Source organism: Arvicola amphibius, chromosome 5, assembly GCF_903992535.2.
Source record: "Arvicola amphibius chromosome 5, mArvAmp1.2, whole genome shotgun sequence".
Taxonomy (NCBI): domain Eukaryota; kingdom Metazoa; phylum Chordata; class Mammalia; order Rodentia; family Cricetidae; genus Arvicola; species Arvicola amphibius.
The window spans coordinates 109,671,581-109,691,697 of record NC_052051.1 but is presented as its reverse complement, the minus strand read 5'-3'; the positions used below and the strand labels follow the sequence as shown (position 1 = coordinate 109,691,697).

The window sequence follows — 20,117 nt, the reverse complement described above, 5'->3', positions numbered from 1 at the left end:
ATAGAAACTCCCTTAAAACCTTCTTCCTTTATGTAACCACCACAGGATGACCCTTCTGGACCTGATAGGTTTTACATTCCAGTCAGAACACAGAGACCTCCTGGAGTCTCCTCCGGTGGCCAGGTTCTGGGTCCTCTGTAGCAACGATCACCTACATGGAGGCCAGGCCAACGACCAGGGCTGGAGTTATGAGGCCCGCTCAGCTGCAGCCAGCTCTGGGATACTGGGAGTAAGAGTGCCTCTGAGGGCAGATATGCCTCCTCAGAATACCCAGAATAACTTTGGAGCTGCAAACAGCTTAAGGAAGCCCCCAGACAGGGCAGATACTCAAAGGTGTTCCTGGTTGGGGCCGTACCAGATGTCAGCCATCTGAAGAAAGCATGGTCCTGGGTGGGTGCCCAGGTTAGCCACAACTCCTAGGCCCCAATTCGCCAGGACACAGCGTCAGTTGTCACCTCTATGATAGGAGTCTCAGAGGCATCTAAAAGCCCCACCTCACCCCACCCTCACCCACAAGCCTCTAGCTCGGACCCCAGCCCTGTCTGCCTCCAAACCCCAGAAAGAAGATAAGCCCTCCCTTATCCTAAGGTAGCTTGCCTAGGCCAGGCAGAGAGACACCCAGCAGAGAACAACAGACCAGAAGGCGCCAGCACGTGCAAGGTTAGAAGCCAGTATCACCTGATTTCGGAGCAGGTTAGTTTGAGCTACAAGATGAGCCTGTAGTTTGCCTTGGCACCACTGGGGGGCGGCTTTCTCAAGCAGCGAGACAGGCTGGGGGCAGGGAGGAAGGGAAGGAGAGGTCAAAGGAGAATGGAGAGACAGGAGGGAGGTGGGAGGGAAAAAAACAGAGACATAGATAATTAAATACCAAGCCCACAACCCCACATAGAGACAGACAAGCCAGCCCCTACCCAGAGGCCAGCCCAAAGCAGGTAATGCTTCTCCCCTTACCAACTCCCGAGGCTGCAAAAATAAGGGGAACCCCACCCAAGTAGGCATGGAAAGGGGGGTTGAACTGTAACCGCAAAACAACTTTGTAGGAGGACCTCAGCACACGGGGCTTTGCCACCCACCCAAAGGCTTGTTCCAGCAACACAGGGTCATATCGGATCCCATGACAGAATTCCACTCGGTGCATTAAGCAGGGTAGCGCCACGCCAGGGAAACCTAAGCCGGGTTTATTCTCATTCTGGAAAATTGCCTCAGAGCAGGGCTAAGGGGCAGAAAGAGGCCAGCAACAGCCCCCACCCACCTGCCTAGGCACCCGAAGGATCTTCGTCTATCTAGCACTGGGCTCAGCACCATCCCCACCCACAATTGGGAACCTTGGACTAACCTCTCTCTGATTCCCTGCCCCTGCCCCAGCCCTTACCTTGGCAATTTTGGCTTCATCTTTCTTTTTGGCGGTTTGAAGAGACTCATAGTGGTGCCGGGCACTGTCATAGTCCACCAGCTTCCGCCCCCGCTTGGCAATGCGTGACTAGGGAGCAGAAAGAGGAGGATTCAATGGGGCCTGATGCCAAGATGCCCAGGCTGGGCCCAGAAAAAGTAGGCAAGGTAAATGCAGAACTAAAGTAGACCCCAATCTGACCAGAGAGCCTTCTTCAGGCAGAAAACTCACTCTGCAGGGCAACCAGTCCTCTCTATTCCACCCACTTTCCTGGCAACAGAAAGTCAGAACCACTTAGCCAGTGTCATGTGAGCCAAATCTCCTCTTAAACCAGGCAGGGGGATCCTTAGAGACACTTCGCAGGCCCCAGATCTTCTCCTGAACCATTCCATCAGTGGCTTTATACGTCTGCACTGGAGCACAGAAGGGAGACGGTCCTCCCAGTCCTCCCAGCCCTCCTAGGTGCCTCAGACTCCTGAGCCTCTAAGGATACAGCACTTAGGGGTTTAGTAGCATTGGTGGAGACTTCAGCATACAAGGCTCCAAGCATGTATTCAGTTCCAACAGAAGCAACTGGGTTTCTGAACATTCAATAAGATAAACACACACACACCCTACCAAATGCACAGTGTAAGGCCTTACATACATCCTCACACCTAAGGTCCTGGCTGAGGTTATATAAGTGGTAACCATTACTGGGGAGAGGAGATGCTCTGGGTATCCATGCTGCCTGCAAGTTGAACAGGGAGCTCCAGGGATGCACCTTTGTAAGCTGTCACTCACGCTAGGGTAAGCATAACTCCAAGAAACTCAACTAGACTTGGGTGAAATCGTTTCTTTGGTGTATCATCAATGCCCTATATCTCCCCCAGGAAGTCACGCAAGCCAACTGGTGGCTGGTCACAGAGAGGCCAATACTGAAGAGACCAACTGCCAGGCTAAGCAGATACCTGACCACAGGGCAGTCACCACCCGCCTGAGTCAGTCCTGCATTACAGGCTTCTCCCAGACTCCAGCTCCTTCCACAAGTTCCAAGCCACCAAAGCAAGACAGTGGGCCAAGAGGTCTCTTACCTTGATGTCGGGGAACTGGCCCAGGTAGGTGTCCATGGTCAGCAGAGCCTGATCCACCAGCTTCTGGTGGTAGTCCATCCATAGTAGGTCATTGTTCTGAAAACAGGAACAGGAGTGCTTCAGAGTCACACAGTCCCCAGTCATGTCCCTGAGCCCATCCCCTCAAAGCTCTGTGGATTCTCAGAGCCTTGGTTTCCTGAGGTTGCAGTGTCCCTAGGATGACAGAAAGGGTCAAATACAGTAAAGACTGGCAAGGTCAGCCATAACTCCAGTGTGAAGAGTACCAAAGGCACAGCCTGCAGAAAAGGAAGGCAGCTTGGCCAAGGCTAGGTGACAAATGAGTCCCGGAGAATCTGGTGCAAGCTTGCACCAGAGGGTGAGACATCTGGGAAAAGGAGCTGAGGCCAAAGGGTCCCTGGGGGAAGAACCAAGGCCACACTCCCAAGCTTACCTCTGCAATCTTGTTTGCTTCATCTCTGCCAGGCCACTCGGGCTCATACACCTCCTGGAGACACTCACTCAGCTTCTTGGAGGCTTCATGCATGGCTGTGGGGTAGGGAGAAAGTACATGGACTCTACGTGTCCTTCCCCATCCAGATATCAGCACCACAAATGTGGTCCAGCTGCCCCAAAGTTCTGAAGCCCCAGATCCTTGCAGACAGATGTACCCTACCTTTAACAGAAGCCAGGTAGGTCCGGAGATCCTTCTGCAGACGGGTACCCTCTGTCTGCCAGAAAAGCCAAGAACTAGGTCAGGGTCTGGGGACACCGGCCACCACCCCTATCCTTCCTATTACCCATCTCATGACAAACCAAGCTTCCCTCTTGCCAAAGGCCACCAACCTGTGTTCTCTCTACAAGCTGGAGCCTCAGAGCATAGCAGCTGCGGCCCTCTGGCCATTGTTACTGTCATTGCTACTCCCTTCACTGGGAGCCCCACAGCTCAGTGGTGTCTCAGGAAGCAACCATCTTGCCTCTTCTCTCTCTGGTGGAGAGGGAAGGAGATATGGCCACAACCACCCCCAGGAGACCTAGAAGGTGCAGGACTCTGACCTGAAAATTATCTCTGCCCATATTGGTCCACCTCCAGGAAGAGCATTCAGGGACTGACCACCTTCCTGGCTCACCCCAGCACCCTCCAGCCTCTACTGCCCTGTGCCAGCAGGTCCTTCCTCCTCCTCTGGGCGTTGCATTTCTCTTCCTGGTGCCCACAGCCCTGTGTACCACCCTATCAACATCAGTACAACCACTTGACGAGGATGCTGTGAGGTCAGCTAGCCTCTCAACATCAGTACAACCACTTGACAAGGATGCTGTGAGGTCAGCTAGCACTATCACCACTTGACTACAAGGGTGCTAAGAGGTCAGCACTCAACACTGTACAAAGCCCGGGAGATTCAGGAAGCGCCTGCAGCCAACGGGTTTAGGCTAGGTGTATAACTGGTTACAATGGCTTCCAAGAAGTTCCTGAAATGTACAGATTTATAAGGTCCCTCCCCAGTGTTATATAAACAGTAACAGTTGCTGGGGAGAGGAGATTCTTCAGCCAGCCACACTGCCTGCGAGTCAGGAAACTCCAGGGATACAGCTTTGGTGAGTCATCACCCACGCTGGGTGGGCTTTTCAGGGCACAGCTGCCTTTGAGTCACCGTGCTCGCTCCAGTAAACTCACTGGTTCACCCCACTAGACTCGGGAGGAACCCTTTACTGTTTTGTCTTCTGTACTCCATCTCACATCTCATGTCACACAGCTGAGGACACCGGCAGTGGCAGTTTAAGAAAAACACAAGAAACGCCACATAATAAAACAGAGAGAATGAAAGGAACAAAATCCCTCTCTGACACACTTTCAGTGCCCCTAGAGGACAGCTGTACGCTGAGAAGCATCGGGGATTCATCTGGGAACCCTGTCAGACACCCACACTCACGGATGCACAAGCCGAGGACACAGAATCTGCACAGGACCCACAAGTCCTCCTGTGCACTCTGCCCATCTCCCCACTACTCATAATGCAAAGGAGATACAAATAGAGCACTGCATTGCTTTTGCTTGTACAGTCTTGTTTGTTGTTACTGTTGTTTGGATTGTTCTAGAAATATCTTCACTCTGCAGTTAGTGAAATCCACAGTTCAGCAACACACAGAAGATGGAGGCGGACCACCTGGCATGTAACCCTGGACAGATATAAGCCAGAACACCCAAGTTCAAGGCTCCCTGAGTACAAATGAAATCAAGAAACAAAAGCCCAGCCAAGAAGTGTTCTGAGACAGGATCCAGAGCTTGCCGGACAGGAAGAATCCCAGCTCTCCCAAGCTTCCCCACGTTAATACCTTCAATGTTTCGCTGTTACAGATGAGGATTAAAGTATGCTTGCGAGGTGATGCTATACTGTCTCCTGACGCCACAGAACCTTCCAGACCCAGCTTCTCTCCCCAGCCACCCCTTTAGCCCCCTTCCTATCTCCTGCTAACACCTGCCCCTACTGTACCCAAGCATGAGGTCCCCCTTGGGTTGGCTATGCATTTACTGAATTTACCCAAGCTGCCGACTATACCAAGGCCCCCTCTGCCTTCCAGACACTGAGCAAGGGGTTACCCAGAACAGCCACCCCTAAACAGGAGAGCTGGGCTACAGTTCTCAAGAACTTCCTGGTTTCAGGTCACAATGCCAATAGAGTCCAGCTGGGGAAGAATATTCTGGGCCACTGCTCAGCTGGGCCCACAAGTGTTACTTAGTAAGGAGCTGACATAGCCAGAGGAAGCCAAGCCCAGGCAACCTTCATACACCCCTGCTGGGCCTTCCTCCGTTCTCAGTCCCACCCTAAACCTACAGACAGAGGTTCCCGATTCCTAGTGGTTTTCAGGGGCATTGGGCTTCAGCCACAATCCGTATTGCTGCTGGCATTCAGTGCCAGGGACAGGCTTTCACATCACAGTGAGCCCCAGGGTCCAGCAGTCCGAAACCAGAACAGCTCTGCAAGTGGGAGCTCAGCCTGGAAGCCTACGGCAGCTTCTTGGAATAAAGCAAGATATGTTACAGAGTCAACCACAAGGCGCCAAACTTAAGGCAGTTCCTGTACATTAATAACCAGGCCTAAGCTGTGAGTCCCAAAAGCCCAGAGCTAACACCCACTGGAACAATACAAAAGAAAAAAAAAAAACAGAACTCTGGGGGTGGCCCTAGGATTGTGCTGCGGTGCTTCTGAGACATGGGGACTCAAGCCTCTGCACGGATCCCCATTGACAAAGGGACTCTGAGAGTGGCCGCCCTATGACTTTGGCTCCAGCAACCATTGCATTTCCTGCACCTTTGCTGCACTGGTCAGTGTTGACCATTACTCTCAAAGACCATCAGGAACTTCCAACAGCACCATCCCCCCAGCCTGCCACAGCTGAAGGACTCAGAAGCATGGGTCAAGCCTGCTCTCCAAGCGCCTTCACTGGAGAGGATTCCCCAGTGGAATTTTCTGCCCAACAGTTTGCCACTTGGTGTGAGGCATCTGTTTATTATTTATTATGAGACTACCATAATCTTTGTATAGCATGGCGTTGTAAGAAATGTTTGTGAGGATAAGCTGATATTCGAAAAGAAAACCTCAATCCTAATTGCTAAGTGACTGACAGCCTACAGGCTCTGCTTAGTACAGCCAGTCACTCAGGACAGGGCAGACGTCAACTACCTGTGACTAGCACCAGCTGGGTCCAAAGAGAGTCATTCACCTAGGTCACCTTGAGAGGAAGTAACAGCAGGCAACCCCTGCCTCCTCTAGAGGTGACAAGAAGGAGTAAGGAGACCGACTGCCCTGAAGACCGAACACACTGTCAGCCTTACAGTAACCACACAAGAGTTGAGCTCACTATGCTGAGGACTCTGGCCAGAGGCACAGGAGAAACTGTAGCTCCCACTTCCCACACCCCAGCTCTGATCCCAGGTCTGTTGGCTAGCAGAGACCCAAGCTCACTGCAGCTCCTGGATTCTCTCCCTCAAGAATAGACAACAGCCCCCACGCCCTTTGCAATCTACCCCTCACCCCCAACCCCTTGCCTTTTCATCCCTCACACCCCAGGCTTTCCAGACCTGTGTAACCTCCAAGGGAGGGCCACTGAGATGCAGAGGAGACGGCAAAACTGCAATCTCCACGCCACCCCAACCCTAAGCAGTCAGACGCCACGCCAGCCCAGGACAGCCTGAGCCCCAGTTCAGGCGAATCTCCATGATTATCTTTAGCCTCTGGGCCTGCCCCCCCCCCCCGTACCCTCCCAAGAGTACCGAGAGGGCTTGCTCAGGGGCAGACACCAAGCACGAGGCTGTAAAGTAGGCATTGAAGATGAGCATCGACAGAAGTCAACTGGCAGAAAGAAACCCTTTCTAGCTACGGCTGACCTAACAGAGCATGCGTAGAAAAGCCCATCATGTACAGCCATCCGCATCTGCCCCGCGCAAGTGCCACTGAGCGTCTGGCTCTTCCCAGCTCCCTTATCCACATCCTCACTCAGAGGAGTTCTCTGTTACTGTCCATGTGCTCACGGTTCAATTCCTTGTTCTGGAACATAACTTAGAAACCCCAAACCCATGCCTACAAACACTGTGGGAAGCACAGGAAGAGCTGCTCTCTTGGGCCAGGCCATAGGGACCCCAGCTCCCACTCTGTGCTCCACCCCCACCAGCCCAGCCTGCTTTAAAGAGACTTCAACATCCTCACTCCAAGCTCACCGCATCTGGTGGTCCTCAGGGCAGGGTGAACTTGGGAGAAGCTTAAAGGCCCAGCGTCCTAATTTTAATCTCCAAGCCCCCTAAACTAACCATGTGCCCGATAAAGCCCAATGCTTCTTCATCTGACAATAAACAAAACAGCTGGAACTGAGAGGTTAGCTCAGTGGGTAGGGTGTTTGCCTAGCATACATAAATCCCTGGGTTCAATCCCAAGCACACATAGACTGTGTAGTAGAGCAAGCCTAGAATTCCAGCACTCAGGGGATGAAGGTGGAGGGATCCTGGTCAGTCTCAAGAGGAAAACATTAAAAAAAAGAAGAAGGCTTCTGACTTCTTGTTCATGCTTAGGTTTTCCAGATGATAAAAATAAGGCTCCAGATGTCCCCTATCAGGGAACCTACTCAGGCCTTGAAACATCTCCCATTCCTGGCCCAAGGAACAAGTAGCTGTGGTGGCTCCCATTCCTGCCCTGGAGAACCTCTTGGGTTAGACATCTCTGGTAAACTAGGGTAACATCCTTAAGCCCTCTCCTCACATGCTTCCCAACCTTCTCCCAGCATGCTCCTTGGTCTCTCCCAGCATGCTTCAGCCGTCTCCCAGCACACTCCAGCTCTTCCCCACCAATGCTATCACTCACACCCATATCCCAGGCCCAGGCCAAGGAGACCCTTCTGGGTTCCAGTGCGGCTGCAGAGGCTTTGATGGTCACCTTTAAAGCTATCAAAGACCTCAGTTATAGACAGTGTACTATGAGGCTGGAGTCTACCAGTTTGGGCCTACTCTCCGTTTCCAGCAGAGCCCTAAACTCACCTCCCATATCCTGCCCCATCCTTGTGGCCTCAGATTCTCTCACGGGACTGTCCTGAAGATGTGATAGGCCATGACAGAGATCAGCCTCCCTCCTGCTACCTTGCCTTTCCCCACTCCCAGTCATGGATGGTGTAGGTCATCTCCATTAGGGATGTTCAAGGTGTTCCCTTTAGTAGGGAAGTCCTCCCTTGTATCTAATTATTGCCTCCAGGCTGCCTACTTAATTGAGCCCGGAATGTGTCCTTGTAAGGATGCCCTCAAAGTGCGTCCAGGCTTTGGAACCAAACAAATCTACCTCCAAAGCTTGATGGCCCTGGGTAACTGGCCCTACTTCTCTGAGGACTGCTTGATACAGGAAAGGAGAACGCTGAGACAGCGGCTCTCCAGTGTTGTCTGGAGATACACACCAGTTATCTACAAAGGACCAGCTGGAACCTGCCATACAGCTGGGCTCTCAGCATGTCCGGATGATGCCTAAGTCAAATCCAGCCTGCTTAACCCCCCCATGAAATGCCACAGATGCCCCTCTCCTAGCAAGAAGTTCCTCTAGCTCCCACTCGCCTTAACATGTGAGCTTTCCCACGGTCTGGCCACAGTACCCAGCCCTTTCGGCCTCCCTCTTCCCTGCTTCTCACTGTAAGTTTTCCCAAAAACCTGGCCTCTTCTCTCTGATAGTCTCAGCCAGGACCAGGGCAAGCCCCTCCAGGAAGTCCTTCCGGAACTCACCAACCCACACCATTCCCCATTCTGGGCTTTCCTACTCCACAAGCATGGTCCTCACCATCCCCTACCTGGCAGCCGCTGCTCCACCTCCAGAAACACTCACCAGCTGCTTATTGAAATTCTGGACGCACTGTTCAAACTGCTCATCCTTAGTCTCATCCGCCTTCCCCAGTTTCTGCAGGACCTGCCGGCACAGAGAGAAGGGAGGGTCATCAGCTTGAGAAGCGCAGTGGCTGGAACAAGGACACTCAGTCACCGAAGGATGGGGCACGGGGGCCGTGAGGACTGTCACTATGCAATGATCAGAGTGTTAACAAGGCAGTGTGGGCAGGTAAGGGCCCATGGAAGGTAACCAGGCCAATGGGCTTTTTCTTCCTGGATAAATAACGGATGTCATTATTAATGGATTAGGTCAGTTACTGAGAGCGGTTTAGTTGTGTGGGCTCCTCAATATTCACACATGATTGGCTCCAGGACTCTGTCCTAATACCAGATTCCATGGGTGCTCATTCCCTGTATAGAACTGTGTAGTATTACATAATCATGCACACATCCTCCCTAAACATATCAGTGTGGATAAGCACCTCTCCTAGAACTGTCTTCCAAAGGCCCATGTGTCAACTTGGTCTCAAGCCTATGGTTCCACTGGGATATGGTAGAACCATTAAGTGGAGTTTAGTGGGAGAGAGTTCAGTCATTAAGGACATGCCCCTGGAGGGCTGACCAGGACTCTGCCCCTTCTCTTTCTTTTGCTTCCTGGTTGCTACAAGATGAGAAACTTTTCATCCATGTGTTCTCCCCATATATGACACACAGGCTCGCCCTGGGCCCAAAAGCAATGAGTCAAACCCGCTGAGGATTTTAACTGCTAAACCTCTAACATGTATGCCAAGCAGGCCTGTCCTCTTTTGTGCTGTTTGTTTTGTTTGCCTCTTTTTAATTGAAAAACAATTTTTTTCATATAATATATTCTGATCAAATTTCCCCCTCCCCCAACTCCTCCAAGGTCCTCCCACCTCCCTACCCACCCAGTTTAACACTTTTTTTTCTCTCCTTCAAAAACAGAAACAAACAAACAAATAAACACACATACACACACAAATCAGGTATCTAATACACAAGAAAAGACCAGTAAGACACCCACAAACTAAACAATATGGGACAAAAGTATACAAGAAGACCATAGAGCTTGCTTGCTGGTCTACTGCTAGGCATGGGATCTATCCCAAAGTGTGGTTAACATTCCCAGTGAGACGCCATTGAAGATGGGTCCCAATTGCAGACTGCTTCTTGTTAGGTCTTCAATGCCTGCGGTTTTGTCTTCCATCTCTTGTAGTCTGTTGGTGAGGCCTGCTTCTGAGGTTTTTGTTTGACATTCTAAAATTTTCATTTCCTGTTTTGTTTCTGTTTCAATGTTCCTTAGTGAGTCTATTTCTACTTTCACGTCTTGAACTGTTTTCATTATTTAATTCAATTCATGACTTCTCTGTGTTCTCATGATCGTCATTAAGGGATCTATTCGTATCCTCTTTAAGGTCCCTGGACACATTCGTAACTGCTATTCTGAAGTCCCTGTCGTGTGCAGAAACTGGTTTGCATTTCTCGCAGCCTACTCTAATAGAGTGGTTGGGTTCTGGTGCAGGCATTTGTCTTGGCTGTTCATCTTTGTGTTTCTGTACTGGGGTCTAGACATCAGGAGTCATGATGATCTGGTGTTTCTGGTGATCATATCATAGTCTTGGCTTCGTTGTGTGGCTGTTTTGTTCTTTGGTGTCTGTTGCCCTCTCTGGATCGTAGGTAAATGCAGTAGCTGTGGAGGCCCTGGTAGAGGGTGCTTCTGCAGGTCAGTGGGGTGACATAAAGGAATGCGGACAGGCTAGGAGGAAAGGCTGAGAGGGGCTGTGTGAAAGACTTAGGAAGGCAGGGTCCACACCAAGAGGTAGGGTCCCAGGGAGTAGCGTAGGTGGGAGGAGGGGCTCCTGCAAGTAAGCTGCAGGAGGACAAAGAGTAAGGCTAGAGAAACAGGGACAAAAGGACTAAGGAGATTCTGGGCCTGCACCAAGAGACAGAGTCTCCAGTGAATGGAGTCAGGAGGGGAGGAAGGGCTTCTGCAAGCGGGGTGCTATGGGAAGGACTCAGGTTAGGTCTGGACAGAGCATAACAGGAAACCAGAAGGGTAGTGAAAATAGCTACCCAAGTGCTCAGTGTGGCCACTGTGGGTCCCTAGCAGCACTGGGGGTGTTTCTGGGTGTTTCTGACACAAGGGAATGTAGATGGGCTAGATGGGGGGGCTGAGAGGGTCCAGAAAAAGGAACTAACCAGAGGCAGAATCCCCCGCGAATGGAGGTACGGTGGGAGGAGGGGCACTGGCAAGCAGAAAGTATTTGTTACAGAAACAGCAAACTGACTGAAATGTTTTTCTGGCTCCTTCCTTCCTTCCTTCCTTCCTTCCTTCATGTATGGTATATGTCCTTTATGTCCTGTTCACAAGATGTGTGTAAATGTGTGCACGTGCATGCAAGGGTCAAAAGTCAGTATCAGCTGTCAATCACTCTCTCCACCTTATTTTTGAGACTGAACCTGTAGTTACCACTTTGACTAGACTGGCTGGCCAATGAGTTCCAAGGCTCTGCCTATCTCTGCTCCCCCAGCCCTGGGGTTACAGACATGCACTACCATATCCAGCTTTCCTGTGGGTGCTGAAGATCTGAACTCAGGTCCTTAGATTTATACAGCACCCACGCCACCAACTGAGCCATCGCCCTGACCCGAAAACATTTTCTTTATACATTACACTGCCTGTATCACACCAGCGAAGAGTCGATGAAAACGGTAAGACGAAGGCACTCAGGGCTCCTTACCTTCTACCCAAAGTTCGACCAACAGCCAAGAAAGGGAATCTCAGACGGGCTGTCATGACATCACCGAGGAGAAAGCTTTAGAGACAGCAGAAGACTAGATGTCCCTCCCTAGTGATCTCACTGAGCTGCTAGGAGCCCCACCCACTCAAAGTGGGCTGAGCACAAAAGGGGCCAGAGTGTCCTCACACACTCAATGACACGGCTGCCTGCACCAGGCTCATGACACTGCAGGGAGGCCCAGGGTAGGCACAGAACAGATCACCACAGACCAGAGAGGGTAGGAAGGGCTGCTGGGCGTGCCCGAAGTCACTCAGAATCAGCTTCCTATCTGAGTAAACTATTAGAGGTGACATGGGCATGGGCATTGTTTCTTCCTCCATAGCCAAGCAGGCAACACTGGACCCAACCCTACTGTCTCTTACAGTCTTCCACCTATGCACACATTTACACAACACACACACACACGAGCACACACACACGTGCACACACACACACACGTACGTGTGCGCACGCTCACACATGCCCATAATGGTCCACTCCCAACTGGAAATCTCCAAGTGGCCTGCCTCTGGACCTCTGGCCTTCCCCATCAGTGCTGGGGAGATGAGGTATAGGACAGAGGTACGGTGTTAGGAGGCAGGAGAGGTAAACCCAAGATTAGGAAAGAAGTTAGGTCAAAGGGCTGAGAGGACGCCCTGAGCAGAGGGCCTGCCCGACAGGGCTCCCCACTTTCTCCATAGGCCTTGCTCTCTCCAACCCCAGAGCTCTCCAGGATGAAAGAGACAAAGGTGGGGGCAGACAGTCCAGTGATCACGGAGCCCAGATGTATCTGCCTCACACCAGAATGTTCTGATACACACCTCCCTTTGTCATCCCTGAGACAGGCTGCGCTGCCTGGATAGGACACTTGGCCTACTCGGGGCCTCAGCGAGGCCCTTCCCCCCCCCCCCCACTGGCCCCGTGGACCTTCATGTCCCGGGAGCCACAGTCCCAGTCCCTCATGTCAGCTTCTTGTCAAGCTGCACTCAAAAAAAGCACATCAACCATGGACTAAAATATCTCAACTATGAACAAATCTTTTCATTTCCTTTTTTTTTTTTTTTTTTTTTTTTTGAGATAGGGTTTCTCTGTAGCTTTGCAGCCTGTTCTGGAACTAGCTCTTATAGACCAGGCTGGCCTCGAACTCACAGAGATCCGCCTGCCTCTGCCTCCCGAGTGCTGGGATTAAAGGTGTGTGCCATCATGCCTGGCTAGATCTTTCCTTTTTAAAAACTGGCTGTCTCCTGTATTTGTTATAGTAACAGCAAGCCGACTAGAATATTTTCTTTCTCAATTATCCCACCTATGTTATGCCCTACATCGCTGCTAAAGCCACACAGGTGACTCAGATGTGTGAGCGAGGGGGTGGGGCAGAAAAGACAGGACTCGTGGGGGGCGGTGGCAGCTCACATAGAGAAGAGACAAGGGATGAGTATATTATAGGGAGCAGGATATCTACTGGCTCCAGGTCACGAGAGGTCACAAGATGGGAAGAGAGATAAGGATAGACCTGACCAACAACCCTGTAAACTTTCACCTCTGCAATGGTTTAAGGGACAATGCAGCAACTAGGGTGTAGTCAAGGATCAGGGAAGCAGCCCCTCAGGCCCCACCTCACCCAAGTACCCCACTGCAGAGATCTGAGTCAATGAGACCTTGTGGCTACCGGGTGCATCAAGTTCAGGGCCAGCAAGCAATATGCAGTGGTGTATAGCTTTGGATTCAGACTAACACAAAATGATGGAACATTAAATTCTTCTTGTATTGTTTATATCTATAATCCGACTGCATGGCTGCTTCATGAGCATAAACTCTGTAGGGACTCACAGGAGGAGGGAAGACAAACTACCACGGCAGATTCCTATCTATACCATCTACACTGGGCACCCCGTCCCATCCCGGCCACTGAGGGAGGCCTTCCTGACCAGTATTAGCACCCAATCAGCTCCCTAACATGAATGTTGCTCAGCCACGCCATTCTGGGGCCAGGAGCACAAGATACTCACTTTAGGTCTAACAGTGCTTTCACCAAGAGACAAATGTTTACACGCACGCACACGCACACGCACACACCACACACACACGCCACACACACACCACACACACACAGAGAGCCCATTCATCCCTTTCATTAGTGTCTCTGTGCTGAGCTCACAGACACAGGGCAGTGGTCCTCAGTATCTACAGCAACTGGAACCAGAGGAGGAGGAGCACAGAGTTTAAGCTGAGCCGTGAAGGAAGAATGACAGTGGCCTCAGTGGCACTCGGGTATCTAGAGTTCTATACCCAACAGGAGAAGTAAGAGACTAGAGCAGAGAAGAAGGTTCCAGAAGCATCAGACAGACGCGTGAGAGGCTGGGGAAATGGCTCAGTGGCTAAACCGCTGGCCCTGCAAATCCAAAGGACCTGACTTATGCCATGTCTGGATGCCAAACTAAGCCCAGGAACTTCCAGAAACCTTCCAGTCTCCACCTCTGCTCTAGCCATAGCGTGCCGGCATCGCAGACGCGGGCTGTGCATGGTTCCCAGTGATCTGAGCTCAGGTCACCACCACACTCGGGTTAGCAAGCGCTTAGCCGCTTTACCACAGCTGCACCTCCCCAGCCCCCTCTTTCCTCTCTGTAATGAGCTGTCTATCTTTACCACTACCTAAGGGTTCCTGGTTCAACTCCTTATTGTAGGACACGCCTGGGAATCCTGGTAGGTGTCATCTAGACTCTAATTCACACCTATAAGAGGAGTCCCTAGACCTTGGTATCACCCTCAGCAGCACACATTCATAACGAACAAAGAGGAGCCTTTCATGTGGAACAAAGGCTAAGGCCCACACTGGCCACACCTCCGTGTGTATATGCTTGCCAGGAGGTCACTGAGCAGGCCCGGAGCCAGAAGTCCAGGAAGCCTTATCGGTGCGCCACTCAATGTCACCTCCTCTCAGAGCTTCCTTTCCTCACATCCTCAGCTCTTGGCCAGATGTGAGCAGAGCTGGAGTGTCTGTCAGCAGCTGCCTGCACACCTCAACAGATGGCTCCAGACCTCCTTCCGCAACACCCAGCTGCGGAGCCCCCTATGCAGCGGACAAATGAGACAGCCACTTCCCCTAGGAAGGTTGAGATGAGGTGTCGGGCATAGGTCAGTGCCTGTTGGAGCCACCTGTGCCTCCGGGAAGGGAGGAAGTCTCCCTAAGCCCCCCAATGTCCAATGCGGCCTTCCTCGTGACCTAAAGTAAGTACAGAGGTTCTGAGCTCAACCATGCCCGAATGTGTAAGGCATCCTGCCAAACTCTCCAACACACACACACACACACACACACACACACACACACACGACCCCTACAAAGGTTCTATGGCCCCATGCCAATGAATGACCACTATCCCAAAGGGAGGAAGGCTAAGCCCCCAGGGCAGGCTTCTTTGAACTCGGGTCAGATCATTTCTGATCTCCCACACTGGGAAGCCTGGTGAGTGGAGGTAGAACACAAACACACACACACACACACACACACACACACGTGCACAGAATAGGTAGGAATAAGCACGTTCCAGAACCCAGGGCCAAATCCAGAAGCCCAGGAGGAAAAATGAAGGGAAGCTGGAAAGCCCAGGCCAGGCAGAAAAACTGAAGTTCTCTGCGGTCCACCCGCTATGGGAAGCAGACACTGGACCCCACCCACTCACTACTCACCCGGTTTTGCCAGCACCCTAACACACAGGCAGGCCTACACACAGGCACAAGAGCATGCGCTCATTCACCTCCCCCACCCAGGACCCACCACTCCAGTGCTGAGAGACCCTCAGAAAGCCCCCAGGCCTTCACCTTTCTCATCATCTCCTCAGGGCGCATCTGAGCTGTAGCCGGTGCAAGAAAGTGTCTCCGAGTGAAGCTTCACCCCGTCAGGAGGGCGTCTCCCCATCCTCCCCACTGAACTTCTTCCCAGCGCAGGCTGTGGTTGGGGACCGCAGAGACAGGATGCACAGTCTAACACCCTCGCCCTCACAAACTCACACTGGGGCTGACAGGAAGGCAGCAAAGGCCCTGTGAGAAACCAGACAGGTTTCCCCTGTAGAAGCAAAAATGAGGAAGGGACCCCAGAATCAGGTCAAAGGTCTCTCCATCTGTCCAGGTACCCCTGAGTTTTAGACTGATTCCCTGATACTCTGGGGTATTCTCCCTTTGAGAGTGTCTCAGGTAGCCCAGGCTGGCCTCAAACTCAATATATAGCCAAGAGTAACTTTGAACTTCTGATCCTCGTACCTCTACCTCCCAAGCACTAGGAATACAGGTATGTCCAATACATCCAATCAAACACATGCATGAGGACCCAAGGTCAGATCCACAGCAGCCACATAAAAAAATGCAAGGTGTAATAGGACATGTCTGTGATTCCAGCACTGGGGAGGCAGAGACAGGTGGATTCCTGGGGTTTGGGGCCAGCTGCAGAGCTGGAGTAGCAGAATCTGTGACCCCCAGGTTCAAGGAGTGAGCCTGGCTCACAAAATAAAGTAGAAAGCAACTGAGGAAAATAATGATGTTGGCCTACACTCACACACACACACTCACACACACACAAACACACACACTCACACACACATACACACACTCACACACTCACACTCACACACACACTCACACACACTCACACACACTCACACACACACTCACACACACTCACACACACACTCACACACACTCACACACACTCACACACACATACTCACACACACAAACACACACACTCACACACACACTCACACACACACAAACACACACACTCACACACACAAACACACACACTCACACACACAAACACACACACTCACACACACACTCACACACACACTCACACTCACACACACACACTCACACTCACACACACACACACATATAAACACAAATACACACACAACTTTGGTAATCAAAGTGAGGTGCCTCAGATTTTATCGCTGTAATAAAATACCATAATCAACAGCAACTTAGGGTGGAAAGACTTTATTTCGATTACAGTTCCATATCACGGTCTATCACTGAAAAAAAAAGTCTGGGCAGGAACTCAAAGCAGGAACTGAAGCAAAAGCCATGGAGGAGTGCTGCTTATGGGCTTGCTCCTCATGGCTTGCTCAGCCTGCTTTCTTAAAGCATCTGGAACTACTCACTACTCAGGGGAGGCACACAGTGAGCTGGGACCTCCCACACCAATCATCAGAAAAAAAAAAATGCCCCACAGGCTTGCCAACAGGCCAATCTGGTGGGAACATTTTTTCATTTGAGATTCCCTCTTTCCAAACGTCTACAGCCATGTCAAGTTGATACAAAACTAGTCAGCACAGGAGGCCTGTGGACCAGCTATGTAACTATTAGCCAAGAGCGTGATGAAGGAAAGGAACGCCAGGATCCATCTACTCCTGCTGAGTTAGCTTCAGGTGCCCCCCATGCAGCCCCCCCCCGCCCTGAGTTCCATGCACAGGGAAGCCTGAGGTGAACTAGTTCCCGTGGCCCACCCCCCAACCATGTGCCCTGGCCTTCTCTGAAGAGCTTCCCTGCTTACCTCTGCAAGGCAGCGGGAAGGCTAGTGCCAGAAACTGTCACAGATGTGTTCCCATCATTATTCTTTCATGCTCACATGTCCCAAATGTGGCTGAGGGAGCCTCCCGACATATCCCCATTTATCTTCTGGCACTTCTGTCTAGTACCGCAAAATTCTCCGGGCTCCGCCTGTCCTGTCCTGCCTCTACCCCAGAATCAGTGCTTTCTTCCCTGTGGGTTTATCACTGCTACTGGGAATCCTTGCTCCCTGGCATTCAGTCTTCGCCTCACACCTCAAATGTCTGAGTATTACCCTCTACAGAAGTTAGTATTGTCGACTTGATAGGATATAGAATAGCCTAGGAGATGAACCTCTGGATGTGTCTGTGAGTTTCTAGACTGGGTGGGAACACCCACCCTAAATGTGGGCAGCCCCATCCCACAGGCTGGGGTGCTGAACTTAAGAGAAAAGGAGCTGAGTCCCAGCATTTGTCTCTCCTTGCTTCCTGATTATGGATGCCATGCGACCAGCTGCCTCGTGCTCCTGCCATAATGGACTGTATCTCCTCAAACTGTAAGCTGAAACGAACCCTTCCTTCATTAAGCTCCTTCTTGTCAGGATTTGACCATAGCGATGACAGGAGTAACAAAAGCACCCTCTCTTCAGGCCAGGGTAGACAAGATGGCTTGATGAAATGAACCTCTTTCAGGACTTATCTGAGGACCAGAGCCTGATCCTCAGACCCCATGGTAGGAGAGAAGAGCCCCCACCTCCCCCACACACACACACAAAATATGCACGCACGCACAATAATAATAGTAACGATTATTTTTAAGTAATAAAAAGGAAGCAAGCAAAGACACCATTGGCCACGTTGCTAAGCAGAACAGGCCAGATCTGTGGTCAAGAGCCAGTGCTGCTCAGATCTGTCAGTGTGGGAGAAGAGACAGAGCAGGGCCAGCAGCCACCCAGAACCATCAGCACCTGCAGGCTGCTCTGCCCAGTGTTGAGAGTGAAGGACTCCCATAGAGATTACATTCCTCCAACAGGGGGCCCTGGCTCAAGGATGCTCAAGGCCTGACCAGCCTCTCTCCTTGGTCTATGCTGTCCTTTGAGACGCCTCCAACCACAGCTTCCACACTTCTTTTCTGGAACGAGCAGGCTATGGCAGCCATTTTGTGAGAGAGGAAACCGAAGCACACCAAAGAGGGTGGCACAGGCCAGGACTACAGCCTCATTACCAGGTGGCCCCTGGATGTGGCTCTTGCCACATGCACAGGTCATTGCTCAAGGGGCAGCTTCTCACCTCACCAAGCCCAGGTGAGCTCTGCCAATCTCTCCTTGGACACTGAGTCCAGACGCTGAGGCCTAAGCACTTTGTGATGACTCATATCAGCTGTATGTGTCTGTGAAGGATTTTCTAGACCGGATTGATGAAGATGAGATCTACCTAGGATACAGGAAGCACCATTCCATAAGCGGGGGTGGGGAGCGGGGTCCTGGGGTGACTAAAAAGGAGAAGAGGAGCTGAGCACCAGCGTTCATTTCTCTCTGCTTCTTGACTGCAGACAGAATGCGGCCAGCTGTTTCATGGTACTGATGCCATGCCTTTCCCACCATGATGGATACATCACCCGTTCCTTCCTTAAGCTGCTTTAACCAGGTATTTAACTAATGCATGCCCCATCCCTTCAGAGTGGCCCCAGCGAAAGCACCTGAGCCTGCTACGGACAGTTCAGGCCTGCAGAACCGATCGAGACAGAGCTAGTGCTGTGTCTAACCCCCGCCACAGGAAGGAGAACAACCAAAAAGAGTGAGGCCAGAGCTGGGGGTGGCCTCTCGGGAAGGCTGCAGGCTGCTGGACCAAGGCCCTACACCTGCCCCAGCTGTGGGACTAGCAAAGAGGAACAGCCCAAGTTCCCACACGGGGGCTCAGTCAATGAAAGCAAATCTAGGACGGAGAAGACCGTGACCAGGAACAACCCGGGGTGCTTCCGGCAGAGTGGGACCCGTGGGTCGGCCACTAGCTCTACCTTCCAAAGCAACCAAGTATCTGGGACACTGGTCCTGGGAAGAAGCCAGAGACAGAGTTCCATCCCACCCCTGGAAGACCAGAACATTCCCCAGCCCTCAGACAGCCCCTCCCCCCAGAGCACTCATACCCAGACATGAAATGACGCAGCTGCGCATATACTCCCTCCCTAGCAGGGACCCCTGCCGCGCTCTCCAGCTGCCTCTGAGCGTGTAGGAAGATGGCAAGAGGCATGAAGAAGTCGAGGAGCCGAACCTCAAAAGACATGGGAAGAAGGACCCCAAATCAGAGTGAAGGAAAGCTGGAGGGACTGAAAAGAATGGAAACTCACAGGGTAGAGCCCACACCTCTGTACATAGAGGTAGAAGGGCCTCCCCCAACCACAGGTTCAGGCTAGTACTCAGTGAATACTAAGGTTTGGAATGGAACTCGGGTCCTCATGCCTGTATAGTAAACGCTGTACCAACTGAGCCATCTTCCCACCCATCCAAACGGATTTTGATTGACTTCCATTCGATCATGACTTCCATGCCACATCGGGGGGGGGGGGGGGGGACATTCTTCAAAAGGGTAGGGCAGGGAATCCATTTGGGCAAGACTGCAGTGGTCAGACAGGAAGTGGTGAGAATAATCAAATATGGTATGATAATGGGCAACATATGGGGGGTCCAGGTTTGAGCAATTAGAGAAATGATACCATTCCCCAAGATGGGGTGATACATGGAGTAGTGAGGTACCCAGAGATGCCAGGAAGTGGGTGCATACAGATCAGGGTCACAGAACCCAACCTTGGAGTCATGGCTGGTTCCGTTCCCATCCCCTCTTCTTGATACTAACCTAGGTAGGATTGTTTAAGTCAGCCGACCTAGTCCCCACCCTGCCCAGCCCCTCCACATGTGCCCACACAAACCTCTGTGACTCGTTTGAGCTCACTTAGCCTTCCTCAGGCAT

At 51.7% G+C, this 20,117-nt stretch overlaps 1 protein-coding gene across 4 annotated transcripts in view; it reads right to left on the bottom strand.

Moving 5' to 3' along the window:
• Bin1 (bridging integrator 1) overlaps positions 1-20,117 on the bottom strand; it is a 55,294-nt gene that overhangs the window by 20,191 nt on the left and 14,986 nt on the right. For 3 of the 4 annotated variants that reach the window (XM_038330830.2, XM_038330827.2, XM_038330829.2), the window contains exons 2-6: positions 8,814-8,894; positions 3,137-3,191; positions 2,915-3,009; positions 2,464-2,559; positions 1,373-1,480 (exon numbers count right to left, since the gene is read on the bottom strand). In XM_038330830.2, the coding sequence (XP_038186758.1) occupies positions 1,373-1,480; positions 2,464-2,559; positions 2,915-3,009; positions 3,137-3,191; positions 8,814-8,894 (435 nt within the window). Of the gene's footprint in view, positions 1-1,372; positions 1,481-2,463; positions 2,560-2,914; positions 3,010-3,136; positions 3,192-8,813; positions 8,895-15,426; positions 15,548-20,117 lie in introns of those variants that run through there. The other variant, XM_038330828.2, reaches the window with a different exon arrangement.